This window comes from Penicillium argentinense (assembly GCF_028826775.1).
Source record: "Penicillium argentinense strain IBT 30761 chromosome Unknown utg000003l_segment0_segment0, whole genome shotgun sequence".
Lineage (NCBI taxonomy): Eukaryota > Fungi > Ascomycota > Eurotiomycetes > Eurotiales > Aspergillaceae > Penicillium > Penicillium argentinense.
This window is the reverse complement of record NW_026622662.1, coordinates 328,875-354,452: the sequence shown is the minus strand read 5'-3', so window position 1 is coordinate 354,452 and position 25,578 is coordinate 328,875. Positions and strand designations below refer to the sequence as shown.

General features: G+C 52.1%; 9 protein-coding genes across 9 annotated transcripts; 5 read left to right on the top strand and 4 right to left on the bottom strand.

The window, feature by feature from the left end:
* Positions 1 to 734: 734 nt before the first annotated feature.
* N7532_002303 (uncharacterized protein) lies at positions 735 to 1,754 on the bottom strand (the record flags this gene model as incomplete). Its single annotated transcript, XM_056614797.1, has 1 exon — positions 735 to 1,754. One exon carries the CDS (start codon positions 1,752 to 1,754, stop codon positions 735 to 737), a length of 1,020 nt encoding a protein of 339 aa, XP_056477769.1.
* Positions 1,755 to 2,543: 789 nt separating this feature from the next.
* On the top strand, positions 2,544 to 4,838 carry N7532_002302 (Zn(II)2Cys6 transcription factor; the record flags this gene model as incomplete). The annotated part of the gene is made up of 6 exons (XM_056614796.1): positions 2,544 to 2,602; positions 2,653 to 2,738; positions 2,850 to 2,960; positions 3,012 to 3,550; positions 3,605 to 4,111; positions 4,164 to 4,838. 6 exons carry the CDS (start codon positions 2,544 to 2,546, stop codon positions 4,836 to 4,838), a joined length of 1,977 nt encoding a protein of 658 aa, XP_056477768.1.
* Positions 4,839 to 5,433: 595 nt separating this feature from the next.
* N7532_002301 (uncharacterized protein) lies at positions 5,434 to 7,103 on the top strand (the record flags this gene model as incomplete). Its single annotated transcript, XM_056614795.1, has 2 exons — positions 5,434 to 5,532; positions 5,643 to 7,103. 2 exons carry the CDS (start codon positions 5,434 to 5,436, stop codon positions 7,101 to 7,103), a joined length of 1,560 nt encoding a protein of 519 aa, XP_056477767.1.
* Positions 7,104 to 8,432: 1,329 nt separating this feature from the next.
* Positions 8,433 to 11,153, bottom strand: N7532_002300 (fungal specific transcription factor domain-containing protein; the record flags this gene model as incomplete). The annotated part of the gene is made up of 7 exons (XM_056614794.1): positions 8,433 to 9,093; positions 9,153 to 9,308; positions 9,372 to 9,587; positions 9,638 to 9,770; positions 9,820 to 10,028; positions 10,084 to 11,076; positions 11,125 to 11,153. The coding sequence occupies 7 exons, from the start codon at positions 11,151 to 11,153 to the stop codon at positions 8,433 to 8,435; spliced, it is 2,397 nt and encodes a 798-aa protein (XP_056477766.1).
* A 1,458-nt stretch (positions 11,154 to 12,611) lies between these two features.
* Positions 12,612 to 13,202, top strand: N7532_002299 (DUF3176 domain-containing protein; the record flags this gene model as incomplete). The annotated part of the gene is made up of 1 exon (XM_056614793.1): positions 12,612 to 13,202. One exon carries the CDS (start codon positions 12,612 to 12,614, stop codon positions 13,200 to 13,202), a length of 591 nt encoding a protein of 196 aa, XP_056477765.1.
* Positions 13,203 to 14,582: 1,380 nt separating this feature from the next.
* N7532_002298 (ankyrin repeat domain-containing protein) lies at positions 14,583 to 15,995 on the top strand (the record flags this gene model as incomplete). The annotated part of the gene is made up of 1 exon (XM_056614792.1): positions 14,583 to 15,995. One exon carries the CDS (start codon positions 14,583 to 14,585, stop codon positions 15,993 to 15,995), a length of 1,413 nt encoding a protein of 470 aa, XP_056477764.1.
* Positions 15,996 to 16,164: 169 nt separating this feature from the next.
* On the bottom strand, positions 16,165 to 18,366 carry N7532_002297 (putative MFS transporter Fmp42; the record flags this gene model as incomplete). Its single annotated transcript, XM_056614791.1, has 3 exons — positions 16,165 to 17,695; positions 17,749 to 17,911; positions 17,982 to 18,366. The coding sequence occupies 3 exons, from the start codon at positions 18,364 to 18,366 to the stop codon at positions 16,165 to 16,167; spliced, it is 2,079 nt and encodes a 692-aa protein (XP_056477763.1).
* Positions 18,367 to 20,421: 2,055 nt separating this feature from the next.
* Positions 20,422 to 22,617, top strand: N7532_002296 (uncharacterized protein; the record flags this gene model as incomplete). Its single annotated transcript, XM_056614790.1, is given in 9 exon segments — positions 20,422 to 20,490; positions 20,667 to 20,826; positions 20,913 to 21,211; positions 21,268 to 21,535; positions 21,611 to 21,726; positions 21,745 to 22,078; positions 22,170 to 22,267; positions 22,319 to 22,418; positions 22,481 to 22,617. The coding sequence occupies 9 exon segments, from the start codon at positions 20,422 to 20,424 to the stop codon at positions 22,615 to 22,617; spliced, it is 1,581 nt and encodes a 526-aa protein (XP_056477762.1).
* A 180-nt stretch (positions 22,618 to 22,797) lies between these two features.
* Positions 22,798 to 25,226, bottom strand: N7532_002295 (serine/threonine-protein kinase; the record flags this gene model as incomplete). Its single annotated transcript, XM_056614789.1, has 3 exons — positions 22,798 to 24,600; positions 24,666 to 24,872; positions 24,918 to 25,226. 3 exons carry the CDS (start codon positions 25,224 to 25,226, stop codon positions 22,798 to 22,800), a joined length of 2,319 nt encoding a protein of 772 aa, XP_056477761.1.
* Between the last annotated feature and the right edge of the window lie 352 nt (positions 25,227 to 25,578).

The window sequence follows — 25,578 nt, the reverse complement described above, 5'->3', positions numbered from 1 at the left end:
AGTGTGGTGTGTGGTGTGGTGTAGGCCGAAGATTAGATCCTGGGCAGCAGTCGGGGGAGTCGCAGACTTAAGATAAGACCGACGCACAGATACGCGGCAGGAATCCAGCACCAGCCATGCAGAAACTGGACGAGGCAGCCATCTGGCCCGGTTCGGATATGTGGCCGACCCCTCGCGATAATGCGATCCGGGCTATTTGGGGCTTCCGGGGTTGTTGCGAATCACCGGCGGTCCAATCAACGAAGTCGATTTGGGTGGGTAATCCTACTGTTGGCTTTGGTATGCCGATCTGGAATGTAGGGGTGTTGTGCGTATGGTGGTTGGGGCCGAGTCAATGGGCGGTTGTGAAGTCATTTGTGGAATGCTGGTGGTTGATAGTGAGACGGGTTGGGTGGCGATGCTAGGATGGTCAACATTGTGTATTGCTGGGATAGGGTGGATCGGTAACGATTCCAAGGGAGTAACAGGGTAATGTTGCTTGTAGAAGAGATCGTGGCAGAAGCTCGTTTGGAGACTGGTGATGCCGAAGGAAGGTGGTGGCTGCAAGGGATGCGATTGCCGGCGGTACGTAGTGTCAATGAATGAGGAAGTAAATAGACCGAGCTGAGGCCACCTGATCCAATATCTCTTTTGAACATTTAGATTCTCATTCATTTTGATATTGAAGTAGCAGGTCGTCCTTAGTAAACACATAAAGAAACAGGGTATCAAAACCATCTCCACCAACGCCGTCCTCACAAAACACAAATCTGAACAGGAACAACCAAACAAGCAGATGAACATCCCTTCGCCTTCTCATGATCCCGATACGACAAGGCCATTTTGAAAGCATACGTCCTCGACAAAAAGCAAGAATGAAAAGTAGGCGGGTAAACCCGCGACTCCGGTAATGCAACCGCAATATCAAGACTTGCAAAATAGAACAGTCCCTCTCCGGTATTTCTTTCAGACTTCTGCAGCTTCCAGTCGAGGACATACTTCTCCGAACAAAGCGGCATACCCTCAGACCAATACGCCTGTCTGGGACCCCACGTGGCAGGCCCCGTTTGGTCAGGATAATCCCGCCAAGTCTCCATGCCGAAGAAAGTCATTACTTTCAGCTTGATGTCGCTCGAGACCATGCGGGGTGGGGGCTGTTCTGCAGTCTTTGGCTCGAAGCGGAGATGTAATCGGAGTGTTGTTCCTGCGTGTTGTCGCGGTTGCGGGGTGGACAGCTCGATTGCTGGTGGTTGAGCTGTGGCGAGTATTAAGGAACCCAGGTTCGAGCGGAGGACGCCTTTTCTAAGTGTTTTCGCGGTGCGCAGTTTGTAATACTTGTTCATCGGAGAGATGAATAAAGGTGCTGTTTCAGAGTGGGTTGGGAAGATGTAGATTGGGTAGATTGATTCGTGGAGTTGTTTTAAAGTCGAGCATTTGGCGTATTTCCTCAGGACTGCGAAATTGATGCTGTAGGATATGGATGCCTCGTTCGGTGTCATGTCGTGTGTGCTCTTGTAGTATGGACTGCGGCCGAGGCTGGGCGGGAGTTGGAGGTGTTCGTTGTAGAGGGTGGCGTTGGCGCAGGGGTGCTGGCACATTTGCACCGGGATGTGTGAGGGGGTTATGAAGCTGAAGGGGATGGTGTATGTTTTTCCTGGTTGCAGTGTTGCTTCGGAGAGGTGTTGTTCCAGCGGGAAGTCGATGCGGAGGAATTTTCGGACGAGGGCATTGTTTGAGAGGGGGATGTGGTTTTCGATGTTTTCGGTTTCGACCATCATGTCACCTGTAGCAGTGTTAGGCCGACTACGTAAATCAGTGGTCATTAGAATGAGTGGAAATTAACACCTTGCATGCTGATGTTGATGTTCTCAACTCGGGTCGCATGTTGAGGTGTGAAAATGACTTCTCCCTCGATGAGGTCATTTGTCTTGAAGTAGGCCGACCCCGATGGGTTGCGTATGACGATATCCACGGGGCTTTGCTTCATAATAGTAGATTGGTCACTTGCAAAACCTACTCTACTAGTAGTATATCATCCTGGCGGGTTACAGTTTTAAGTAGTAGGTGCATTTCGGCGACGAGCCGCAGTCTTTCGGCGAAATGGCAGGCCGCCGGCGGTGGTGCAATGAGATGGCCACCTTTCTTCGTTACGCCAAGGCAACAAAGTTGCTCTCAAACAATTTCACGATGTATTACTTCCTGCTAGCTCTTGCAAGGCAGAATTTATCTTTCTGCGAATTATTTAATTCAAATTTGACCGTCGCCGGAGCCTCACTAGCGGCGATTTAGAGTCTCATGTCGAAAGCTTGGCACATTAGGCTGTCAGATTCGGAAACTAGCGCTGTAATTCCGTTTTAAATAAAAGTGCGAGTGTCCTTTACCTTTCCACCAGACAGATAGCATCGTGGCTATGACGATGTATAAAATCGCGACGGCACCGCCGGAACCGTCGCCACTCGGCAAAGTCTAATTTCCCCGACGGCCCGCCGCCGCAAAAGTCGGCCACTCCTACATCCCTCCAGCATTCCTACAGTACGAGTCGGCTACTGAATCGTTCGGCGAAAATGCCAACCTCCAAACCGGCGGACTCGGTCGTCAAGCGCAAGAACAAGAAATCCATCGCGTATGTCCCTACCTCCACTGTGTGCTGCGGCACATCACTGATCTAGGTAGCTGCCGACGATGTCACACCCACAAGATTAAGTGCTCGGGCGGACAGCCGTGCTCTAAGTGTCGGGGGATGGGTCTTGCGGCCGGTTGTACGTATGTTAATCGGGATCGTCAGATTAAGGTGCATGAGAGGTGGGTACCTTACTCCAGCTGTCACTGTTTAGCATAGCGTCAGGGCACAGCTGACCGAGCCATTGGAGGGAGTAGTTACCTGGATCAACTGGCAGCAGAGAATGAAAAGTTGCGTGAGCAGCTCTCTCAATCTCCCGGTTTTCCAGGCGTGGATTCACCGGTTCGTACCCAAGCTGAAGGTAAGTCGTCCAGCGCGGATACAACATTGCGGAGTTGCTTACTCGGGATAGATATTCACGACGCCCATGTGCAAAACCCCATGCTCAGCGAACGCGGCTGGTTTCAACCCTACGACCACTCCGCCCCACCAGTCCACATCGGCGAAGCAGCCTGCACAGCCTTCGCGACGCGCCTGCGTCAAGTGTTAACACAAAGCAAGGCAACCTCGCACATGCCGCGGACGCAGTACACGCCCGAAGCAACGCTGTACAAAATCCGGGATCCGGACTTAGAATGGCCGGGTCTTCCTCAGGCAAGACTACTTGTGCAGATTGTCATTAACCAGGTTAGTCGGGTTTATCATCTTTTTCTGCGGAAGGCGACGATTCAGGAATTGGAGGATGTTTATGCCCGGGGACATTTCGATGACCCCGTGCTTAAGATGAAGTTTTTTGCGCTTTTTGCGCTTGGTGAGGTTTATTCTGCGCGCTCGCATTCGAGCCTTGAGGGTGGGATTCCCGGTGCGAAGTTCTATGTTAACGCTATGACCCTGATTCCGATTTTGCCTGAACGGCCGAGTTTGACGCATGTTGAGGCGCTTTTGCTTTTGGTGAGACACTTACGTCTTGTTGTGGTGATTTTTCACACTGACATTCTGGGATAGTCACTATATTGCTATTTCTTGAACCGTCGCCATTCGGCATTCCTGCTGGTCGGCGATGCAATGCGTCTTGGGCTGACGCTCGGGTTGAATCACGATATCCCCGAATGCAACTGCCCCGATCCCATCGTCCGCCAACACCGGATACGCCTTTGGTGGGCAATCTACGTCTACGACCGCATGTACGGGTCCAAGACCGGATGGCCGATCCAGATTGCAGACGACGATATCCACGTCGAGATGCCATCGGAGGTCCCCAGCGATCCCAACTTAGAGCAATTCTCCGATACGCAGTTCCTCGTCGCGAGTATTCAGCTCGCCAGAATCACGGGGCAGGCCATTGAGAAAATATACAGTCGGAAGCGCCAGCCAGACTCATTCCTCCAACGGGAGCAGAAACTCCTCATCGCGCTGAAAGAATGGTCGCAGGCCCTGCCGTCGCATCTCCGACTCAACCGCGATGGATACGTCCCCAAACACGTGGCCTCGCTACATCTGCAATTCAACCAGGTGAGCCCTCTCCAACGGTCGAGCCCATGCCCTGCTTTCTAACGGATATCAGTGTATCATGTTGGCAACACGACCGATCTTGCTGTATACACTCATCCAATCGCGCAACCAGGAAATTCCGGATGGAGGCTCTGCGAATCCGAACGAGCAGACACTAAAAACCCTCGGCGACGCCTGCATCCATGCTGCACGACACACGCACTCACTCATAGTGGAAGAATGGACGAACGGCTCCCTACCGATCTACGGGTACTTCTACGCGCACTACCTCTTCTCCTGCGCGCTTATCATGGTCATCTCCAGCCAGATCTACGCAGAAAATCAAACCGACTTCGCTCTCTTCGAAACAGGCTATGAAATTCTCCGCGCGATGCGCGACCACGGGAACCTGGCCGCGACCGAGTTCTATGATAATCTCGAATGTGTCCGGCAGTCTCTTGATTCGCCGAACCGGCCTTCCATACCCAACACTTCTCTCACTGACCCAGTGCCCGCCGACGCCCCCTCGTTCCTACCGGGGCCGCGGCTCAGTGAGGCGGGGCTGGACCTGCCCGAAACCGCAGCGTCGGGCACACTGGCGGATGAAATGGTATTTTTGGACCAGAGTATGGAAGACTTTTTGGCGCAGCCGGATGTGGACTTTGGGCCCTTGGACCCTTCGGGGGTACCGGTTGGGGTGGCGGATGCGGTGTATTCGTGGCCGAATTTTTCGTTATGGACGGCTTGATGGTGGGAAGTGTATAATACTCTTATACAATAACTACCTGAGGATGGTATGAGATGAGTCAGAGCTGATGATAAGGTACATTTGGCTTGTTTTGGGTATGGGGCGAATCGGGGTGTAGTGGAGCCGAGTTTGCCCATAGAACTTCCTGACGGTAAATAGGGTACAATGTTAATGATATCATTATTACCCAAGGGTAGTCTCATCTGAATGATCGAAGTAACGTAGAATCATCGATGGCAGGTGACCTGCGTGCTGCATGCCGATCGAACTCGAGTACTACATCTTGTATGTGTACATCCAGTTGTGATGACAGCAGCTGGCGCAGTCATCCCACATGGCCGCGTGCACTTTCCTTCTCTCCTTTTCTTCACACCATTCCACCTCTATATCTACTCACACTACGTATACTCTTCCAGATTGGCTCACTCATCAATTTTCCACTCGCATATTGCCAATTCCACCCTCGATCGCTGTCCCCCGCAGTGGGTCCATGTGTGTGCCTGACCGCCCCTCGCTGCCTGGGGATGATCGCAGTGCGCTGTGCCTTTACTCTGCGCCCCCAGACTCTCCCTCTGCATGTTACTCCGTCCACGCCATGTCTTCCGCGGCGAACTCCTGGGGCACCCTCATCAATCCCGACAAGAGCCCCGCGCCCCTGCTGGAGCAGTTGTGTTTGGGGATTGCCCAGCTGATGGTACGCCCATTCTTTGACAGCGGCCCCGGATCGGACCACGGTTCGCGGTACCTTACCCTACGTAGGGTATAGTACCACAGAGGACTACGTGCTAACAACGACTCGTTTAGCCCTCCTTCGATAACAACGGAACTGCCGATCTTACCCCCGATCGCCTAGCTGCTTTCTATCGCAAGGTCGGTGGGAACTACGACTCGCTCTTCCTCGAGACAAAAGCCCAGGCCCTCTCCTTCATCTACCAGTCCGTCGGCTGTTTCCACAGTCTCCAGCCCTCGACGAACCCCTATGAGCCACCCTCAGTCCCCTCGCTGCTCCCGCTCGGCTTCGTGCGATGGCAGACGATACAGCTGTTGATGGACCCCGATGAGCACTCGCGGTACCTGCAGAACGCGGTTAGTCAGTGGGATATTATTGATGCAAAAGGCGATGTCTTTCCCAAGGAGATTCCCCGTGATGCATTTCCTTCAGAACCGGACCCGGAAATGCTGCAGTGGCATGAGGGCGTCTGTCGCAAGCTGGAATACGACTTTGTGAAGAGACAGGCCAACCGCGCTTCGCCACCCAACTTTGGCGCCTATCATTATCACTTTAGTGGGAAGGAATCATTACCCGATGAAGAAGACTATTTCTCACATCCGCCCCGTCGTTCGTCGTCACATCGGCATGGCCGGTATGATTCAGATCGCTCGAGCCGTCGACGTCATCACCACCGCCGTCTGAGCGGCGATCATCACTCCTCCAGTTCGCGCAGGTCAGACAGATTAGACCCGTCATTCGTGCCCCGTCCTGATGGCGGACGCTCTGGCATGTCAACACCCCGCGGCCAATCTCCATCCCGACCAGACCGTCCCCCACGCTCACGAGGTCGAGATCGCGCCACTTGGTACGGACACCCATTGAGTCCCGGCGCCGAAGAACCCGTCTTCCCGGACATCGCAGAATCAGAACCAGCAGAAGATATCTCACCTCCAACCCCCAAACATAAATTCCGACCCCGACACAACCTCTCACCACCTCCACACACCCGTGCCCGCCGACATTCCCACGACGCCTACACCCGCAAACCCACCCGCGACTTCTCCCCAACCGCCCCTCACCGAAGCTACGACTCCCGCCCCGTAAAATCACCCCCACCACGCATGACGCACTCCGAAGCAGCCGCCAAAGCCCGCCGCGACGATCGAGACCGTTCCCGATCGCGCGGCCCAGGCGTCAAATTCCGCGAATGGATCTTCGACCACGTCCCGGCACCAGCCCCCGATCCACCACAATACACCCAACCCATTCCCTCCCCGCACCCGCGCGTCCAGCCTCGTCACCGGTATAATCTCGAACCAGACGACCGCCGCGGGAGTCATAGTGCCGGGAGTAGCGGTAGCCGACCTAATAGCGGAGGAAGTGGATCTGATCGGCCGAGGTCGTTCAGTAATGTGGGGCCTAATCGTGCAGCGAGGTGGACTAGTCCTTCACGGAGTGCGGCGGCGAAGAGGTATATTCCTAGTCTGGTCGAGGGTGATTTGTATGCGCCTGCGCCTGGTCCTGGTCCTGGGAGGAGGACGTTTTATGATTGATGAATTTTTGATGAGTTATGATTTGAGTTTGGTGGTAAGTACTTAATATAAGGGAATGATTTGATTTGATTTTAGTGGTGTTGGGTTTTGCATTAGCGTTTTGATACTCTCTACTACTATGGTGGTAAGCGCATCGCTCTTTGTTGATTAAACTACATACAGATTTGGGGAGATAACTGCGTTGGTTGTTTCATTTCTAGTATTTCTTTGTTGCTTGTGGGTTTCGGTATATCATGATGTTATGGGTGATGAGGAATGAGGTCAATTGAAAACGATTTTTGAACCTAGCTCATTGTTTGAGGTTCCGGAGTGCAGTGTGTTTGTAGTGGAAATCTTCGTCAGAATGATTGCAGTATAGTTTAAACATGCACTTCCCAGAACAACAACCAAGATAGTATAAGATATCAAGGTCAAGTATAGCATAAAGAAGCAACTGATTTTTCCCGATCATCTTCCCACCTCCAGAATCCCAAAGCCACACCTAAAAAGCCTCAATATTCAATGCTTTTCAGAAATTGCCATATCTCAGCCGAAATTGAACTCACGACGTCGCCGTCGCCACCTTTCTAGCTAATTACTGGACCGTATTACGCCATGTTGAAATATCATGCTACAGATTGTGGCACTGTTCCCCAGACATCAGGTACAATTTTAAAGTACGCAACATCCACCCAGAATCCAAAATAAAAAAGAAGTTCAAGCCAACCCCACAGCAAGCCCATGCCACTGAAAACTGAAACTCTAGAACAACCACTGGAAGGGAGTACTTGATTACCAGTCCCCACCCCTGTGGGTTAAGTAGGGAATCCCACCTCTCCAAGCCATCAGGCGCGGCTTGCGCCATCCCACCTGGCCCCTCAACCACGCACTCCGCCTGTCGGGCTGCAATGGCGGAGAGGATCTATGCTAATGGTAAGTTGGTAGTTGTATGATAGTGCTTAATCACTGAGCTATCCTGGGTAAGGATTAATTCTATCATTCCATATTAAATATAACCCATCGTTAATCTGAACTTGCTTGTTTTTTACTTGCGTTTTGCGAACTTTATTCGATGTGTTCTTCTCTTTGAAGACTCAGGATTATGTTTATTTTCGTCGATGTTTGAAAATGCGTGTTTTGGTCCTGATGTGGTGGATTTGGTTCAGTCCATGTTTTGTTGGTGTTTTTGCGGCTATCTTGTGACTAGCGGTGGCACCTTCCAAATGCTGCCCTTCTAAAGCCCCGTGCATTCTCGGTTTTTTATCAATTTGGGAAGTGTTCTCAGTCTAAGATACATTGCAGTAATCAAGTACCTCAATATAAATTCGTTCTATTCTAATTTACTATAGCTCATCCACTACTAGGTCCGTGATCCCTCTCAAAAATCACAGAACTAGGATCCCACCCAAAAAGATCCCGATCACAAGTCTCAGACAGCAGATCACCATCCGTCATAACCATCCAGTCCAACTCCGCATCAGCCAACAAGTCCGCACTGACCTCCCCTCTAGAATTAAATACCGGCCCCTGATTGACACCACTCATCGGCGCCCCAGATAGCCGAGACCTCTTACTCGGCGGCCACGACCCCTCCGCCTTTCGAATTATCTTCCCAGAATGCGTCCGCAATTCCCACTGATGCTGAAGCGTAACGAGCAAATCCTTCGCGCGTCGCGCGTTCATCCAGGAGAGAGCGAATTCATCAAGCGCTCGGAAACAGGTACCGAGGTGCGCGGCGATTTGCGGCTGCGAGTGTGAGGGGTATTTGGAGACGGCAGCGAAGAGCAGGAGGAGGACGGCGGATGAGGTTATCGAGACGGCCTTTACGTTTATACGTCGCAGTGTGTAGCGCGTTTCGTAGAGAGCTAGGATCTTGGCGATTGCTATTGCGGATTGGATGCACATTTGTCGCGCGTGTAGATAGCCTGGTCCTCTTGGGGGTTGGGGTTGGAGGTAGCTTTTTGACATCCACGGGCGGTGGGCGTAGATTATGTTTTGGTGGTATTGCATGCTAGATACAATCGGAGTTAGTGGCCAGCTCAGACATGCATCGTGGTAGGTCGCACTTACTGGAGTAGGAGGACGTGCGGGAGGTAAGGTGTTATGTGGTCGTTTATGTCGATCTGGATGGATGGCGGGAGTTTGGCTTTCCATCGGCAGAGCTCGGCGACGATTCTTTCATTGAATTCTTGCATGGAGGTCTTGTCGATTTTGGATGTCGTGTATCTACAATATATGAATCAAGTTAACGTCCATGGCCAATGAGGAGGTTTTGGGAAGTAGACCCACAGCACATATCCACATGGAGCCATGATCTCGCAAAGAGACACGAGTTGCTGGCTCACAAGTTTGGTGCAGTCTATCCCGTCGGAGGTATGGTCCAGTGATGCTGGGGATTCGTATAAAATCCAATTGTAAGATGTAATGCTGCTTGGTATGGGCTTGCCTACTGTGACATCGTCCATGTTTGTGCGAAACGGCCGGCCCAGATGAAATCCGAGTTGACTGCAGAGTGTTAGATAGATCATAATACCCTAAGAAAAAATGATACTGACTGATCAACGATATAGGCGGCCCAGAAAACAGTTCTCCGGAGATCTGCATCGGCTGCCGAAATGACACCATTGCATACATGGGCGGACATGTCAATGTGCAAGGCTAGATCAAAAGCAAGTCGTATTGCCATACCTAAAATAATCAGCGGGTGCCCAGCCTGTGGGGTTGAATGTGGACTTACCACTATAGAGCCAACCTCGAGAATCCATCCCGTTGCCAATCTCATGGCTACTCAGTATCACCATCGCTTGGACGGTGGCTACACTGGGACAGTCCAGTTCACTCTCAAGGAGGGACCTCGCTCGATCGCCAAAGAAGTCGACTAGTGTTTTCGGGAAAGTCACGAAAGTTGGGTGGAAGCGGGTCTCGAAGGCGCTGCCGATTGCACACCTGGTGTCTTGTTAGAGATGATTCTATCGACACTGTCCGAGATATGTCCACTTACATTGCATTTCGGAGTGCCTCTGAGTAAAAGGATGTATCTTCCATTGAGAACCACTTCTCCTTGGCTTCTTCATACATTGTCCGGTCGACAACATGGAAAGACGGGTCTTGCCAGCTGAAATATAGATTGATAAGGTGCTCCTCTAGCGCAGGAGGGACTTCTTTGTCCGCGTCCACTCGGTCAGGATTATGGAAACTGTAGCCATGGACTCTGCGATGTGAATCGAAGTTGTCAGAGTGAGGCATGTCCTTGAGATTGAATGTAGACGTCGGTCCAAAGAAGTGAGTTTTTCCACCTCGTCCGATTCGAAGTGTGCCGACGCGGTCAGAGAGTTCGTCGATCAGCCCTTCAATATCAGAAGTGGTGCTGGGATCTTCGACTAGAGTGGATCCATCGTCGCTCTCTGTTGATATTATATTTGATATCCTCTCCAGATCAATGCCAAGTGCATCGGGCTGGGACGTGGACTCAATAAGCTGTTGTAAGTCAGTGGGAGCGGACGCTGCAGTGCCTCCGTATGCCAGGTCTAGATCCCAGTTACTCAGGATACTGTCTGGGGTATCTGCAGAGGAGCCTCGGAAGTCTCTATCTGAGCCTTCTGGTCTCTGTGGAGCGTTGCTAGCAGTGACGGACTGTAAAGACGGGCTCTGGAGGGTGGCATTCTCTCGAATTTCGACATTGGGCGATGCGACAGATGGAGTTTTGGGAACAGGTGCATTCGCTGGGATCGGCGGTGGCCCCATCACCTTCTCCACCGCTGCGGTATCCAGAATTGACTCGCTGGCCAGCGGTGATAATGCATGTTTCTCTCCAACCGTAGGCTGTTCCTCGGCGCTTGTAGATTTAGCCGGTCCGAGAGCGTCGAGGATCTGTCTAAGTGTTGCATCCTGGTCCTGTGGAATGGGCGGAGCTTTCAGGCCGTTATCACTGATGAAGTCGCAAAGTTGGTCGACTCTATTGATCAACAGGTCGATGGCGATACGAAGAGGAAGCCTGTCGAGACGTGTCAGGTTTTGTCATGATGTGGAGGGACGGCGAAACTGCTTGGTCGCGCTGAAACGCAGGTGCATACTTTCTCTTGTCTATGGCTTGATAGCTGCAATGTCGGCTCTTGCTCCTGCAGTTGGAACATGTTGGCTCGACACCATCGCACTGGTACTGTCATCAGTAAAAGACGCGAAAATGTGGCGACGGTTCGAATCACCTTGACTTTGCTCTCCCGGCACGGGACGCATGCCATCGTGGCATGCCGTCTTCTGGGTGCAGACTTTGGCGGCATCATGCATAGAGTCTTTCACCGCATGACTGTCGTGTGTTGGAAATGTAAGAAGCTGTCCAGCTGCGGTGAGTTGCGGGGAGTTGCGGAGGAGCGGGGCACAATGATCGATGATCGAGCAGGCAAAGTCAGACTGATTTAGATCCACTTCGACCTCACTGCTAGTACTATGTGGTGATAGTAACTAGCTACAGGCTAGATTCAATCGTAGGTGACATTGGGGTGCAAGATCACAATTCCGGAGATGTGCCGAGTCTGCATCGGCGATTGAATTCCGATGGATCGGCGGGTGGGGAAGCCCCAGATTTTCCAAAGCTGCCGAGGCGAAGTTTATGGATACTTTGCCAAGTTCTATACTTGACCCATTATTCAGAAAGCTTGCATAAATAGGTCTCGTAAATATTGCTCCGGAATTGAGGTGGCACAAGACAACTAATGCCAACCAATTGCTAAGAATATAGATGGCTTCGGGAGGGTATTGCGGCCAGAGCTAACTTTTCAATTACAGTCAGTATTGACGCTTGGGATAGTGATTTACACCTCAATCTTACCGCCCTACATAACAGTCATCGAAGCAGTGGTCCAAGCAGTCTTTTAAATGATCAACTAGAAAGTCATCTGAACAGTGACCTACCTCAGGTATAAGGTACCTCCAGGACTAGTAAGATTGCCACTCCTCTTGTACGGTCGACGAATCTCCAATTGGTGTGATAGATGTAACATATTGTTGTATTTCTAATAGCCTTTCACCTGCCAGTGTTAGATCAGTCATAAATCTAAAACAGGGCATAACGCGGGCCAAAAAAAGGAAAATCGGCTTTGGCCGCTATACCCTTCCGTTGATGACTTTTACTTTGAGTGTAGGTACTCTGAAATGTCTGTCTACTTATGATGCACCTACACTAGTTGCTATTTTCGTCCCAATGGGTATAGTTCAATAGGGAAGAGGCGCGGCGTTGCGCCCGCATGAAATTTTGGTTGCATTGCATTCAAGCCAAACTCGTGTTCTCCAATACGATCCCTGCACCCATCTCGTATCTACCCAAATCCTGAAAGTGACGAGGCTGACAAAATATGCTGTCCCCTCTATTCAAAGCATCGCCTCCCGCAGCCTGGATGAACTGCATACTGCGGTCGCACTTTAATGGCGGCTCCCTCTGGGGGCGAAAAGCCCTTCGGATCCTGACCTTGAAAATTCGAGGACAGTGTTCTCGTTGCTCCAGTTGTTTACCACCGCTTTTCTGTCGCCAATATGTCTCAAGAGCGAAGGGAAGATAGATTGAAACTATCACAGACAGAGTCTCTACTTTCTTCCACCTCTTCCACCCGGCACAACTTTCAGTCAGAAGACCAAAGCGCAAATACATCCTCGCGATCTTCCCTGACCCCCCAAGTTGAGCCGCATCCCGACCCAACAGGGCTGCCTTTCGTCGAATCTGACGCAAGCAGAATCGACGAGCCGAAACTCCGAGAATCACTCTCGATATGGAAGCTCTTGTACAAAGTATTCATTTGGGAGATGCTCGCCATGATCCTCTCTACCATATTGCTAATCGCAATCGTCGCGGTCTTGGCCAACTACAGCCCCCAACCCCAACCGGTCTGGAAATTAGTATCGCTAAATTCGGTCATCTCCTGGCTGAGCACCATCGCCAAAGCCTGTGTCCTGTTTTCCGTCAGCGAGGGACTGGAACAGCTGAAATGGGTCTGGTACACGCAAAAGTCGCGACCGATATCTGAGCTCCAGACGTTTGATTCAACCAGTCGTGAAATTTGTGGCAGTGCTGAACTGATTTGGAATCTACGCGCGAGGTATGCTCCCTCTATTCTTCTGATTTTATGAGCTATGGGGTTTACCAGATGCTCACCAACCAGACACTTCGCCGTTCCAGGTAGCCTAGCTGTCATTCTCGCATTTGCATTCGATCCCTTCACACAGAATTTGATCCACTACTACCCCAAACTCGTCGCGGATAGCACGCAAACTGCCATCGTGTCAAGCTGTTCTACTTACGATGCTGTCGGACAGGTAGACGGCGCCGGTAAGTAATGGAGCAGCCATAACCTAGTCTCTTCAACATCTATGTCTCAGCCGACGATCCGGCAAGAATCGAAGGAATCATCCACTGGCGAGACTCCAATTTGGGCCCTGTATGCTACAGCCCAAGTTTGCATCTTTCCACCAAGTATCCGCTGAATACACCCTGGGTAATCACATTTACAGCCTCCCGGAGAACATCAAGGAGCTCAGTCCTGAGGAGAAAGCAAAAGCGAAGGAGACGATGATGCAATCAAATGTATCCATTTATTGAGAGTTGAACAGTGCTCGGGCTATACCGAATATGCAGCAGTGCTATGACATCGACCGCAAGCCGTGGCGTCTCTATGACTGTTGCGATTTGACACATTATGGCTCCTTTGCGGGACTCCGGGAGCGTTTGCTTGCTTTGAATTGGAATTGTACGGGCTTGGACGTTCTGGAGAGTGCCCTCTTTCTTTTTCGGAGGAGAGGATTGCGAGGAGTGGGCAGCAGTATGTGAAGCTGCATATGAGTATCGATTTGGCCGAGCTTGTTCAGGAGAAGCTTGGTACAAATGATGCTGGGGATATTCCGAGCCACTGCTTGAACGGGACTCTTGCGGCGAATCAAGAGCTGTACGATGACTTTGTTTAGACGGTGGGCAAGGATATAAGTCCCGAAGCAGCGAGGAAGACTTGGCCTTTTCAGCCGAGGTAGTCTAGCCATGGGGTTGACGCTGGCTAGACACTGACATGTACGATATAACCATCTCCTTTGACGTATATCAATATAGAATCTCCACTCATTAAACATTATCCTTTCTTCGACTACTCTATCGGTGTGTACGAAACTCCTTTCCAACATGATGTTACCGGATATTCGTTATGGGCAGTACTCGATTATATACACCTTTAACATCTAAATGCGCCACAGCACAATAATAGTCATCTCTACAAAGTCCAGCACTCCGCCGCCACCAACCAACTGCACTCGTTCTATCCACTTCATCAAATATTCAGTGTTGCTATAGTGTTAGGGTAATGTCAGGTGCCTCCGTTATGCTGATGCAGTGTTCACGCGATCTGCACAGGGATCAGCTGACTATCCCAGACATAATATATTCTGCTATATAATCCGCTCTATGGAGATCATAATACGCAATAATATATATTCAACCGTATTGAATTCATGAACGTATGCACTATGTTGCTCTGCTGCCTTCGGCCCAGAAACCACCGGGACTGCAAAGCTCGGCAAAAAGAGAATCCGTGCATCCCCGCGAGACATTCAAACGCGGTGGGGCCGAAATCACTGCCAGCCACCGACTTCGCGACACCACCTTCATGGGAAAACGCCTATGAAGAGCTTCGCGGGGAGCCTGCAATGGTGGAGACTCTGAAGCGCCTGGCTTCCGAAGACGAGAGCGAGCTAGCCACGCCCGACCGTGATCGCGCCCAGCGCAAGCGCCCCCGGCTGACCCAGAGATCCCCCGCCCATTTCGACGTCGAGCTCGACCTCGAGCCCGAAACCGCCCTGCGCGCCCTGCCCCTGCACCTCGCCGTCAAGAGCCGCGAGGATGATATCGTCAAGGTCTTGCTGGAGAAGGGCGCCGACGTCGAGCAGGAGGACGCTTTCGGCCGCACCGCCTTGTTCTATGCCGCCGCCGGCAGCGATCTTTCGCTGCGCCTGATCCTCGAGCGTGATGCCAATGTCAACCACAAGGACCGCCGCGGCATGACCCCGTTACTGTATGCCGTGTACGAGCACCGCTATCGCGCGGTCTCGAAATTGTTGGAACGGGGCGCCGATGTCAATGCCGTCAATATCGTCGGTGATAATGCGCTGCGACTGTGTGTGGATATTCCCTCGCCGAAAAATGCGTTCGTGGCGACGATCGAGTCGTCCTTTGCAGCTATGCACCTTCTTCTGCAGCATGGCGCGGATCTGAACATCAGCAGTGACGCGTACGACTCGACGCCCGTGCTGAATATCGCTGCCTTCTGTGATTTTGTCGATGGCGCGCGGCTGCTGCTGGAAAATGGCGCGAATATCGAAGAGGTTGATCTCATGGACCGGACGCCGCTGCTCAGTGCGTGCAATACGTTCAAGACGACGGATGGGAGCATGATCAAGCTGTTGCTGCAGCAGGGGGCCGAGGCCGAGCACAGAGATTACAAGGGTCGCACGGCATTGTCGTTGGCCGCGTCGCGCGGCCAGGATAGCACGGTACATATCTTGCTGGACCACGGCGCACATATTGAAGCGCGCGATCTTGTCCTCCGAACACCGCTCATGCATGCGGCGCTGGAAGGCTGGGTCTCGGTCACGACCATCCTCCTTCAACACGGTGCTAAGGTGGACGTGATGCAGCGCACGGGCCTGACGCCGCTGGGGATCGCGATTAAAGCACTTCGCAAAATCATACAACATTCGAAGCGGCATTCGAACCAACGACACGTGAAGGTTATTGGGACACTATTATTGCATGGGGCCGATACGAGTCTGATTGGAGAGGATGCGCGGCGGCTACTGAATGGCATTACGCGCGGAGAGGACGGGGACTGGAGATTATCGGAAAAAGTGGTTGCGGATTTGATCAGTGAGGCAGAGGCCTGACATGGATGAACGTGGAGCGTGCAACTTCAGCATGAGCGGAGATATACCCTTATAACCTACGTCATATGCATTGAGAAGAACCAGAGGAACGACCTGTATTTAGAGTGATACCGTGATACCCAGGGAGCTTAGCCAGACATAGCGTCCCATACATGACAAAAATGGCACACTATACGCCATACGCCCGCTGTCCACCACCTTCAATACTGCCAGATCGCGCCAGTAGCGGCTCGCGCTCCCAGTCACGAGTGATGACATCCTGGGTGGTCTGGGGGTGGCTGGTTTCCACAGCACCCTGACCAGCACGCAGGAGAACAGTCGTCTTCCAGCTGACGAATGCAACCAGTGCGCCGCCCACCACGGCAACCATGACAGTCAATCCGGAATTGACCGGGACCGGGTCTCCGTCGAATACCTTCAGGGTAAGTGCATCCAGACCAGCCTGTGCGAAATTACCCATTCCCGCAAGACAGATGATGAGTCCGTAGACCTTGCCGAAGGTCTGGAATCCAAATACCTTGGCTGCGTAATCCGACACAGCCGTGTAGTAGAACGGTCTATACAAGACAAAGAGGATGATGTTCGCGTAAGCTGCACCAAGACTGTGCGGGATACAGCCAAGGATACCGATCACCGTGGCGGTGGAGACGAGGATTGCCAGTACGGTGCGCGTGCGCAGTGTATCCAGGAAGGTGCCGATAAAGGGAATAGAGAGCAGTCCACCCACAGGAAGAAGAATGTCGAACATGGAGTTTATGGCGCGCGCTTTCTCGGGCGAGGCTAGCAGGTAGGTGTATTGTGCACGCAGAGAGGCGACGAAGTAGTTGATTCGAAGCATCATCAGAACAGTGAAGAGAGTAATGAGTATGAACCAGGGCGTTTGCAGCTGGTAGATGGCGCTCTGCCCGTGAAGAACGCCCCAGACTCCGCTTCTATGCGTATTTGATGCATTCGGCGGCAGCGGTAAGGGCTTGGGACTTGCCGGCCGCGATGGAATACGATGCGGGGACAGACCGTTACCAGGGCTGGATACGTTTCTGGGGAAGAATGGATCGTCCATGGTCTCTGCTGAGAGAATCGACGCTGTGCCATCGTCTAGCAGGTCCTGGATTTGAAGGACAATCTCCTGACGCTGGGCACGACGCTTCTGGCGCTGGCGCTCGCCTTCATCATAGTCCTGAATGGTCGTGTCGATGCGGTCGTTTCGTTCTTCGGTCATTTGCGTTTCTGCGTGTTGGACGAGTTCCCCAGTTGTCTTGTAGGATGTTGCTGGCATGACGGTGAATTGAATCACAGTGATGAAGACTGGAACGACCAGGTAGAAGAGGAAGAATTTCTGGGCTGTGATATACCCTTGCGTATGCTCATTCAAGAGTCGGAAAATTAGGAAGAACGCGCTCGACGCATCGAAAGCCCCGGTCAAGGTTGAGAGTATCAGTCCTGACCGTTTAGGGAATGTATTCGATAGCTGGAATGATGCGATGAAGATGAAGGGCCCGCCCAGTGATAGAAGAAGGTAGCCCGGGATGTATCCATCGAAGGACAGCTTATGTGCAAACGCGAAGAGAAGAGACCCAATGGCTAGACAGAAACTGCCAATCACCCCACTGACGCGGGGACCCCAAGAGTCGAGGATTGTTCCGACAGGAAGTGCCGAGACGTTGGTAGCCACGGCTGCAATTGTGAACATCAAGTTCAATCTTTCAAGCCTTGTCAGTTAGGGCCCAGCCAACTCCCAGTAATTTGGACTTACCGAATTTCTTGCCCATCACAGACAGGCACATTGGCCTCCAGCTCCGCCTGGGAGCAAAATTTTCGATACACATTCTCACGGATGAGGACTGGCTTCAGCGCCGCAAATCCAAATACGATACCAGCAGCAAGAAAGCAATAGACCACGGCCAAACACACCTGGACTACATGACTGCAAGTTAGCACGGCTTCGGCTCTAGGCTCATGTACTTTTGGCAAAGAGCTTCGGCATACCGATACGCTTAGCGGGGCTCACTTCGAAAGCGCCGGTGGTCTCCGACCACCAAGGCTCCCTGCGAGCGGGCACTGCCACGGGCCCCGGTGTCCACCCCCGCTCCGCTCGACTTTCCCGCGTTGTCGTAGGGGAAAGACTGGCCAGCGAGGGATCATCGCCATCGTCGCCGCGCTCGCTCCAGGCGGGGCCGGCATATGGGTTGAAATTGAGTCTGCTATACGTCGAGGGGAAGGAGGAGGAGAGCGTCTCTGGCAGGTCTTGATCAACGTACGATTCCTCGTCGGATGCGGGGCCCGTGGACCCAGAGTCCTCCGCTCGTCCCCGTAGAAAGGCGGCCGGATTGCGCTCCCAGCCCTCTAGGAACGAGATGCGGTTGAGAGACATCGTGTCTCGTGCGGTGCGCTGGGTTTACCCTAAGGCGCGAAGTCGTGATGATGTCAGGAATCCGGGGGAGTCAGGTGACTCCCCGCCCGTGCCTTGTTTGAGTTGTAAATATCGCATCACCAATCTGGCATGGCGGCCGCATGCGATAAGGATAAGCATAACTGCCTCAAGGCACGTGCTACGATACCCAAAGCTTTTCTACCATCAGTACATCTGGCACTATTTGGAGTCTAGTTCAACCTCTGTCGATACTCTGATAGAAGGTAGGTCCTCCCGGTGAATGCTGCAGCTCGTTGGCGTTCTAGGTTGGATATACTTCCAACGTGTATCGATAGTATCGAGTCACCGGCCCTCCAACCCCTCAAACTCACAAGAGATACCTCTTCTGGTTACGTCCGGCATATCCTCTGAAAGAGGCAGTTGAATCACTCGGCATTTCGCCCTCTCCACATCCTTCACGGACGAACGCACACCAGTCTGGTTATACCTCCGGAGCCGCTCATTTAACTTTGTGGGCTGCAGACGCGTCACAGCATCGTTGGACGTCTAGCGGCCCCTGGTGCCCAGCCATCAGCACTGCCCATCGAATCACAGCATCGGCTTCGTACGCCCTCGAGCCCAACGATCGACAGGGTTCGACGGGTCCGGAGTACGCCATCCACGGGTCCAACGAAATGAAACCTGAAGCAAATCGCGGACAGTGCCGAATTGCCTTGTAGGACTCGCCCCACTCGGTGCTTTCTGTGCCACTCTGCGGGATTTGTCAGGCACCGGAGTCGATCCCGGCATCGCCGACCCAATGATCCCAGTATATCGAGAAAGAGGAAGAGGGTCTGCAAATTCCTGACTGGAGAGGAGCAGCGATATCCACGGGATGCATCTCGGGCGGAGTTAGAGTTTCCTCCACCAAACTCCTCCCACATGGCCATTGACGGTTGTCATACGTTCGACATGGTCCCGGCACCATGGCTGGCAGATGTGGACGCGGCCCCTGAACCAGATAATTCGGTAAAAAAAGGGGAGCTCAAAGTCCGGATCAAGTGGGTGACAGCTTTTCGCCCCTAGCTATGCTACAGGCTGCCCCCCCAAAGCTTGTAGAAACGTTTCCGCGGCTCTTACCTCATACCCCTTGGAAGACCTGACAAGAGTCCTTCTCCATGCTTACGGAAGCCGGTGACAGGTGAACTCGGAAAAATCGACCACTACCAAAATCTCCGACGACATGCTGGAGACCGTGAGCTGTCCCGCTGCTCCGTGATTGGTGTGTCGCTGCATTCCGCTAAAATAATTGCCGCCGGGAATCTGTCCACACACAAAAAAACGAAACAAAATACGAAATACGAAATAGGGGCTCCCTCGATCTGTACATACTCTGTAGAAAAAAAAAAGAAAAAGAAAAGAAAAGAAAGACGGTCTCGGCCACGGCATTTCCTGTTGAAATATCTTCACCGTGTTTTTGACTCGCTTGTTTTCACCTTGCCGGGTTGCCGATGCCCGGCGCGGTGTCTCGGCCACGCCCTCATCCCAAGATCTTGCTTGTTCGGGCAACGATCGGTCCTGATCGGGGGAAAGCAAAACTTTGTTGCGGCTGCGTGGGGGCGCCTGTACCAACCACAATAAGCAGGAGACTGTCAAAACGCTGGGCGGGTGGGGAGCGTTGCAATGCTCATGAAAGCCGGGCCACCGCTGTGCCTTGCCGGGCGGGCACTTTTTTCTATCAGAGCCAATTCGCATGAAGCTGACCTGGCTCTTGAAACCCGCCCGACCCAGTAAGACCAAAACAATACGCCCACTCTGCGCCAGACCGAGGGAAACTCAGGAATGAGGATACACCCTTCTGGCTCAAGCTAATCTCCAACTGCTCGGGCGTTGTCTGGTCGGTACCCCAACAAATTCACGCAAACTCGCCATGATCTACCAATGCCATTTCGGGCTCCCCACTCTCTCCGCCTGAGATATTGATTAGCAGTGCTCCATCGAGGTAGCCAGGATCGTGGCCTGGCCGTTTCGCGTGGCCTTATTTATCTAGTGGTCTCGGGCCTGGGATACCGAGTTATGTTTCCCATTCTGGAAGCTTTCCCCCTTCGTGTCTCCCTGCCACCGTCGCTGCGTAATGAGGGGATGGTGAGTTTGAACCTGGGTGCCAACGACGACGCAAAAGTCTGACCGTCCTTTCCAGCCTCACCTGTCGGCTGCGCCATTTGAAATGTATGATCCATGAAAAGTCTCCAGCGGTGATGGTGTCTGTCTAACAGCGAGATCTAGGTGACAAATCAGGAACGAAATGTCTGCGGTGCCAGCGATCTGGCCGTGAATGCGTGCCGGCTCCCGGCAAATCTGAAGAGGTCTCTTTTCGCCACGGCCAGAATCCATCCCTACGTGGAAAGGGCCCCCCGAGGTACGGGGAGAGCGATCTAGCGTTCCCAGATGATCAGGTCTGGGTCGAAACGTCCTCTGAATGTACGCCAGAAGCAAATATTTGTCAATCCCTGCGCCCCTGTCATCGGCAGATGAAACGATCAAAAATTCTAACTTTGGCCATGCAGATTCATTCAAAGATGAAACCGATCAGACCGCCGCAGAGTACCATGTGGTATCCGTGACAGAACCTAAATCGGGCTCAAGGTCACCGTCGGAGGCTCGTTCCTCTCCGTCGTCTAGCATGGACCCTTCTGTGCCGGGGCCGAACAATTCCGTGCCTCTTTATGTCGCAGATTCTCGTGGCTCGCGGTCGACTTCTGCCAACTCGCCTCTTTCGACACATACGCCTGTGGTGCAGCCAAGACTGGCTAGTATCAACGAGGCCTACCTACTCCGGCATTACCAACGGCATCTAGCACCATGGGTGAGCTTTTTCTTTCTTCCTTCAATTTTCATATCACTAAACTAATATCTCTCTAGCTTGATGCCGGGGATCCCGAACACCGGTTTTCTTCGGATGTGGCCAACCTGGCCAGCCAATACCCACTACTTCTCTACGCATGCATTGCAGTATCAGCATGCCATCTTTCCCGTACAGCAAACACTGTCTCTCCCGAAGTCGCAGACAGTTATCATGAACGCTGCGTCTCCATTATGCTCCCGGTGCTCGACAAACACGACTTCGACATCGGTATCGACATCCTTCTCAGCTCCACCGTCATCCTACGCTTCTTTGAACAAATCTCATGTACGTCAAGCTCACGCAAACTCCCCACATAACCTCCGATGAGCGTCATCTCCCCGGCTAACCCGCACCCCCTAGCCCACACACCATCCAACGACCCGCAGCGCCACCTCCTCGCGGGATCCGTCTACATCAGTTCCCATGTGGACTGCGCTATCTCGGGCGGCCTCGCATCGGCCTCCTTCTGGGTCTTCGTAATCCAAGACATCCAGTTCGCACTTACGTACCAAAAATGTCTTCGGCTAACGTTCGCACCCTTTGACGACCGGCTTCGCCGCTGGTGGGTCGCCAAGCCGGTCCTTAGCGACGGCGACTGGGTTAACCGGGCGATCTGGATCCTTGCCGAGACGATTGATTTCTGTTATAACGTCTCGGGCCGGAACTACGGAGGTCATTTGGGTCCTGTGGGCGAGAATGCCCTCAAGCTGCGCATCCTGGAATGGGAGCATGGCCGGCCTGATACCTTTGTTCCGTTGCATATCTCACCGCGGGATTATGCGAGAGGGAAGCCGTTTCCCGTTGTTTTGTACACGAGTCTTTGGCATTGTGAGTTGATCTGCTTTTGTTGATGTGCTTATGCATTGTGGATGCCGTCGGCTATCGTGTGGGGTTGGGCTAATTTGATTTTCCTTGGCAGCCACTGCGATGCAACATCTGTGTCTCGCCAAGGCTCTGATGTTGATTCGGGAGACGGAAGTATATGACAACTCGCATGAGCAGCGCGTGAGGATTAAGGTGAGTGCACGTGATCTGAGGATTGGGGGCCAATTATTGACTTTTTCACAGCAACAAATCTCTGACAATCTCAATTATCTTTTCGGCATTGCACTATCTGCAGATGATGAACCATCATTGCGGATTATGGCATGCCATGCATTGTGTGCTTGTACGATTTCTTCTCCCTTGATTTTTGAGGGACACTTGCTAACATTCCTTTTTAAACTACAGGCAGCTCGTGGATAGACGAACCCCTCGCGCAAAATCTCCTGTTTGACCTACTTCGGCGCACGGAAAGAGAAAATGGATGGCCATGGGCGTATGTTGAACAGAGAATTCTTCATACATGGCGGGGAAATTCAAGATGAATCAATTATATACTTATATACCCCTATAGTTTGACCATAACTTTGAAATGACAGAACAAAGGAACAACTGAAAACTTTTTGTTCCTCTCATACATCACACCCTGCAATGACCGACTTGATCTATTGGTTGATCAGCTCGACTGGCGTTCTAGCTATGATTCGGTTCATGTTAAGTTGTTGCTATAAAGCTCCGGCCTCTTTTGCTTTCCCTTGGGCTTTCAAGGTGCTTATCAGATCAGCAGTTATCATCATCTTGTTTTTGATCTTGGGTGACACCACGGTGCCTGAAGATTCCCCAGCAGCATTATTCTTTGACAAAATGTCGTAGACCTCTTTCTGAACAACCTCGGCCTCTTTGTAATTCTTGTTTGAGTAGAGGGCAAGACCAAGAAGCTTCATTGACCACAGGTAACTGAGATTCTCCGCACCCAGAACCTCTAGGCGTTGCTCTGCCACTGAGCGAAGCGTCCTACTCGCTGCTTCGTACTTCTGTTGCTCAAAAAGCGCCTCGCCAACGCCATTGAACGACTGGAGCGTGTCTGGATGTTTCGGCCCGAGAAGCTTCTTTTGACCATCGTATGTTTCTCGAAATATTTTCTCGGCCTCTAGGAGACGTTTTCTTTGAAACAAAAGTGCCCTGGCAAGGGAGTATCGAGCAAGGTAGGTCATCTGGTGTTCTGGCCCACGGACTTTTTCGAGATCTTTCGAATGCTTGCGGAAAAGGTCCACCAGTTTTGAAAGGCTTCTCTCTGCTCGGAGTGCTTGCTCCAGGTAGATCACGGTATTCATCGTATCTTGAGCACCTGATCCCAAGAACTTTCTTTGTTTCTCCCATGTGTCCAGGAGCAGGCTTTTTGCAAGAGAAGTTCGACCTTGCTTGATCAATATCCGGCCAAGATAGTACTGGATCTTGAGAACTCTTTCGTGCTTTTCTCCCAGTTCTTCTTTCAGCTTGGGATAGATCTTCTTGAATGTGTATTCAGACGCGCCATATTCATTTTCTTCAAATTGTTGTTTTGCAAGGTCGAACAGACCATTGCAGTCGAGAACTCTCAAATTACCTGACTTGTCTTTGAACCTGCTCAGGTAGTCAGGAACGGAATCTTGTTTTTGACGTCCTCCGGTTGGCTTCTGATCAATCTTTTTGGTCCCGTCTCGATTCGAATGTTCATCTGATCCCATTTCTCGGCTATTTGGAGGAGGTGAAACTGTTGACTTCGGTCCCACTCTTGCGGGGCCAAATGGACTCGTCTGCATATTTGAGCCGGTTGTTCGACCATTTGCAGGTGTAAGTATCGGCTTCGGTTCCACCTTTTTGTAGTCAACTGAAGTCGGCTGTACATTCGAGTCCGTGGCAAGAGCATTTGCAGGAGGCGAAGTCGTCGCCTTTTGTTCATGAACTGGTGACTTCGACGGCCTAGGCGATGGTGGAATAGACGGTACCTCCGGATCTGAACCTTGAAATGTGGTATCTGGTACAGCAAGATGCGCTCCACCTGGCTGGAGATCTGACAATGCTCCCTCTAATGCGTCCAGATCCAGAGTCCCCACTTTACCCTGCTTTAGCCATTCGCTCTCCAGGCACTCAGTAGCAGATAATCGATCTGTAGCTCTGGGAGCCATCGCAGCCACTATGAACTGGCGACACTCTGGGCCAACAATATCCACCGCCTGTTCTGGAAATGGTAGCGGCTCGCCCCGAATGTACTTGGGCAATAAGGTTGGTTGCATGAATGGAAAGGTGTTAAACACCATTTGGAAAGCCATCACACCCAGAGACCAAATATCGACTTTTTCGGAGTAGTTGAACGACCCACTCGAGTCGTCAAGGTCCAGACTATAGCTCGAAAGTATTTCCGGTGCAGCGTAGAGTCTTGTTCCGACGAAGGAGCGAAGGCTGCTGCCTTCTTTGATGCGCTTACTGAAGCCGAAGTCGCCGATCTTGACCCACCATTGCGGCCCTGTCTGTACAACGAAGACATTCTATCGTTTTTGTTAGGTTCCCCACTGCCCCGCGAAAGATATGGAAGTAGAATATTTTTACTGACCGCTGGCTTGAGGTCCCGATGAACAAACTTATCTTTGTGGAGATGCTCGAGTGCTTCTGCAATCTGAAAAGTGATCTCTCGCGCATCGTCCTCGAGCAATGGCATTATGAGATGAGAGAGGTCTCCATGTTCGATGTACTCCATAGCGATGAAGACTTTCTCGTCGCTTTCGTACCACCCGCGATACTCCACAAAGAGACCACGATACTGCATCGAGTTAGCTCAGCCTTACAGAGGGGGTCCGATACAAACCTCAGGCAGGGAAAACTTGGCAATTGCTTCAAGCTCCTTGTAGAAATCGATCCTCTGCGCAGAGAGGTGCTGTTTCCGCATCATCTTGACGGCCTCTACCTTGGCTGCACAGTCACTTGCCATGCAGCGATGGAGCCAGACACTGCCGTAGGACCCAGATCCCAGCTTTTTCTCTTTCTTCCAGGCATCTTTGCGCTCTTCTCTTCTCACAGTGCTGCTCTGCCGGAATGTAATGCGATGTGTCACGTCAGAGTCGAATTCGACGCGCAGCTTGGTGCCCAATACGAGATCGGAAGCACCAGAACTCATTTTAGCTGCTATATGTTCGAGCCGGCGTCCGAGTATAACCAGGGAGGGTGGTCTAGGTGTCTTCTATCTCGGCTAAGGTGGTAAAAGTCTCGTCAACGAGAAAATGGGGGCGAAATCGATTAGCCGCCCCGCGAAGTTGATGCGCAGGGGTCCGTTGCCAGCCTGGAGGCCTCATAAATGCACATTGAGGTGCTTTACGCTACTCCCAACTTGGCGGCATCGGAGTTGGCAAAATTTTGACTCAGGATCTGGGAAGATTCCAGTGGAAGGAACAGTGCGGGGTCCCATCTGGGGCTGAGCCTCTGCCAGGATTATCAAAAAGGCGAGTCCTTCAGGGTGGCTGAGGTGCATA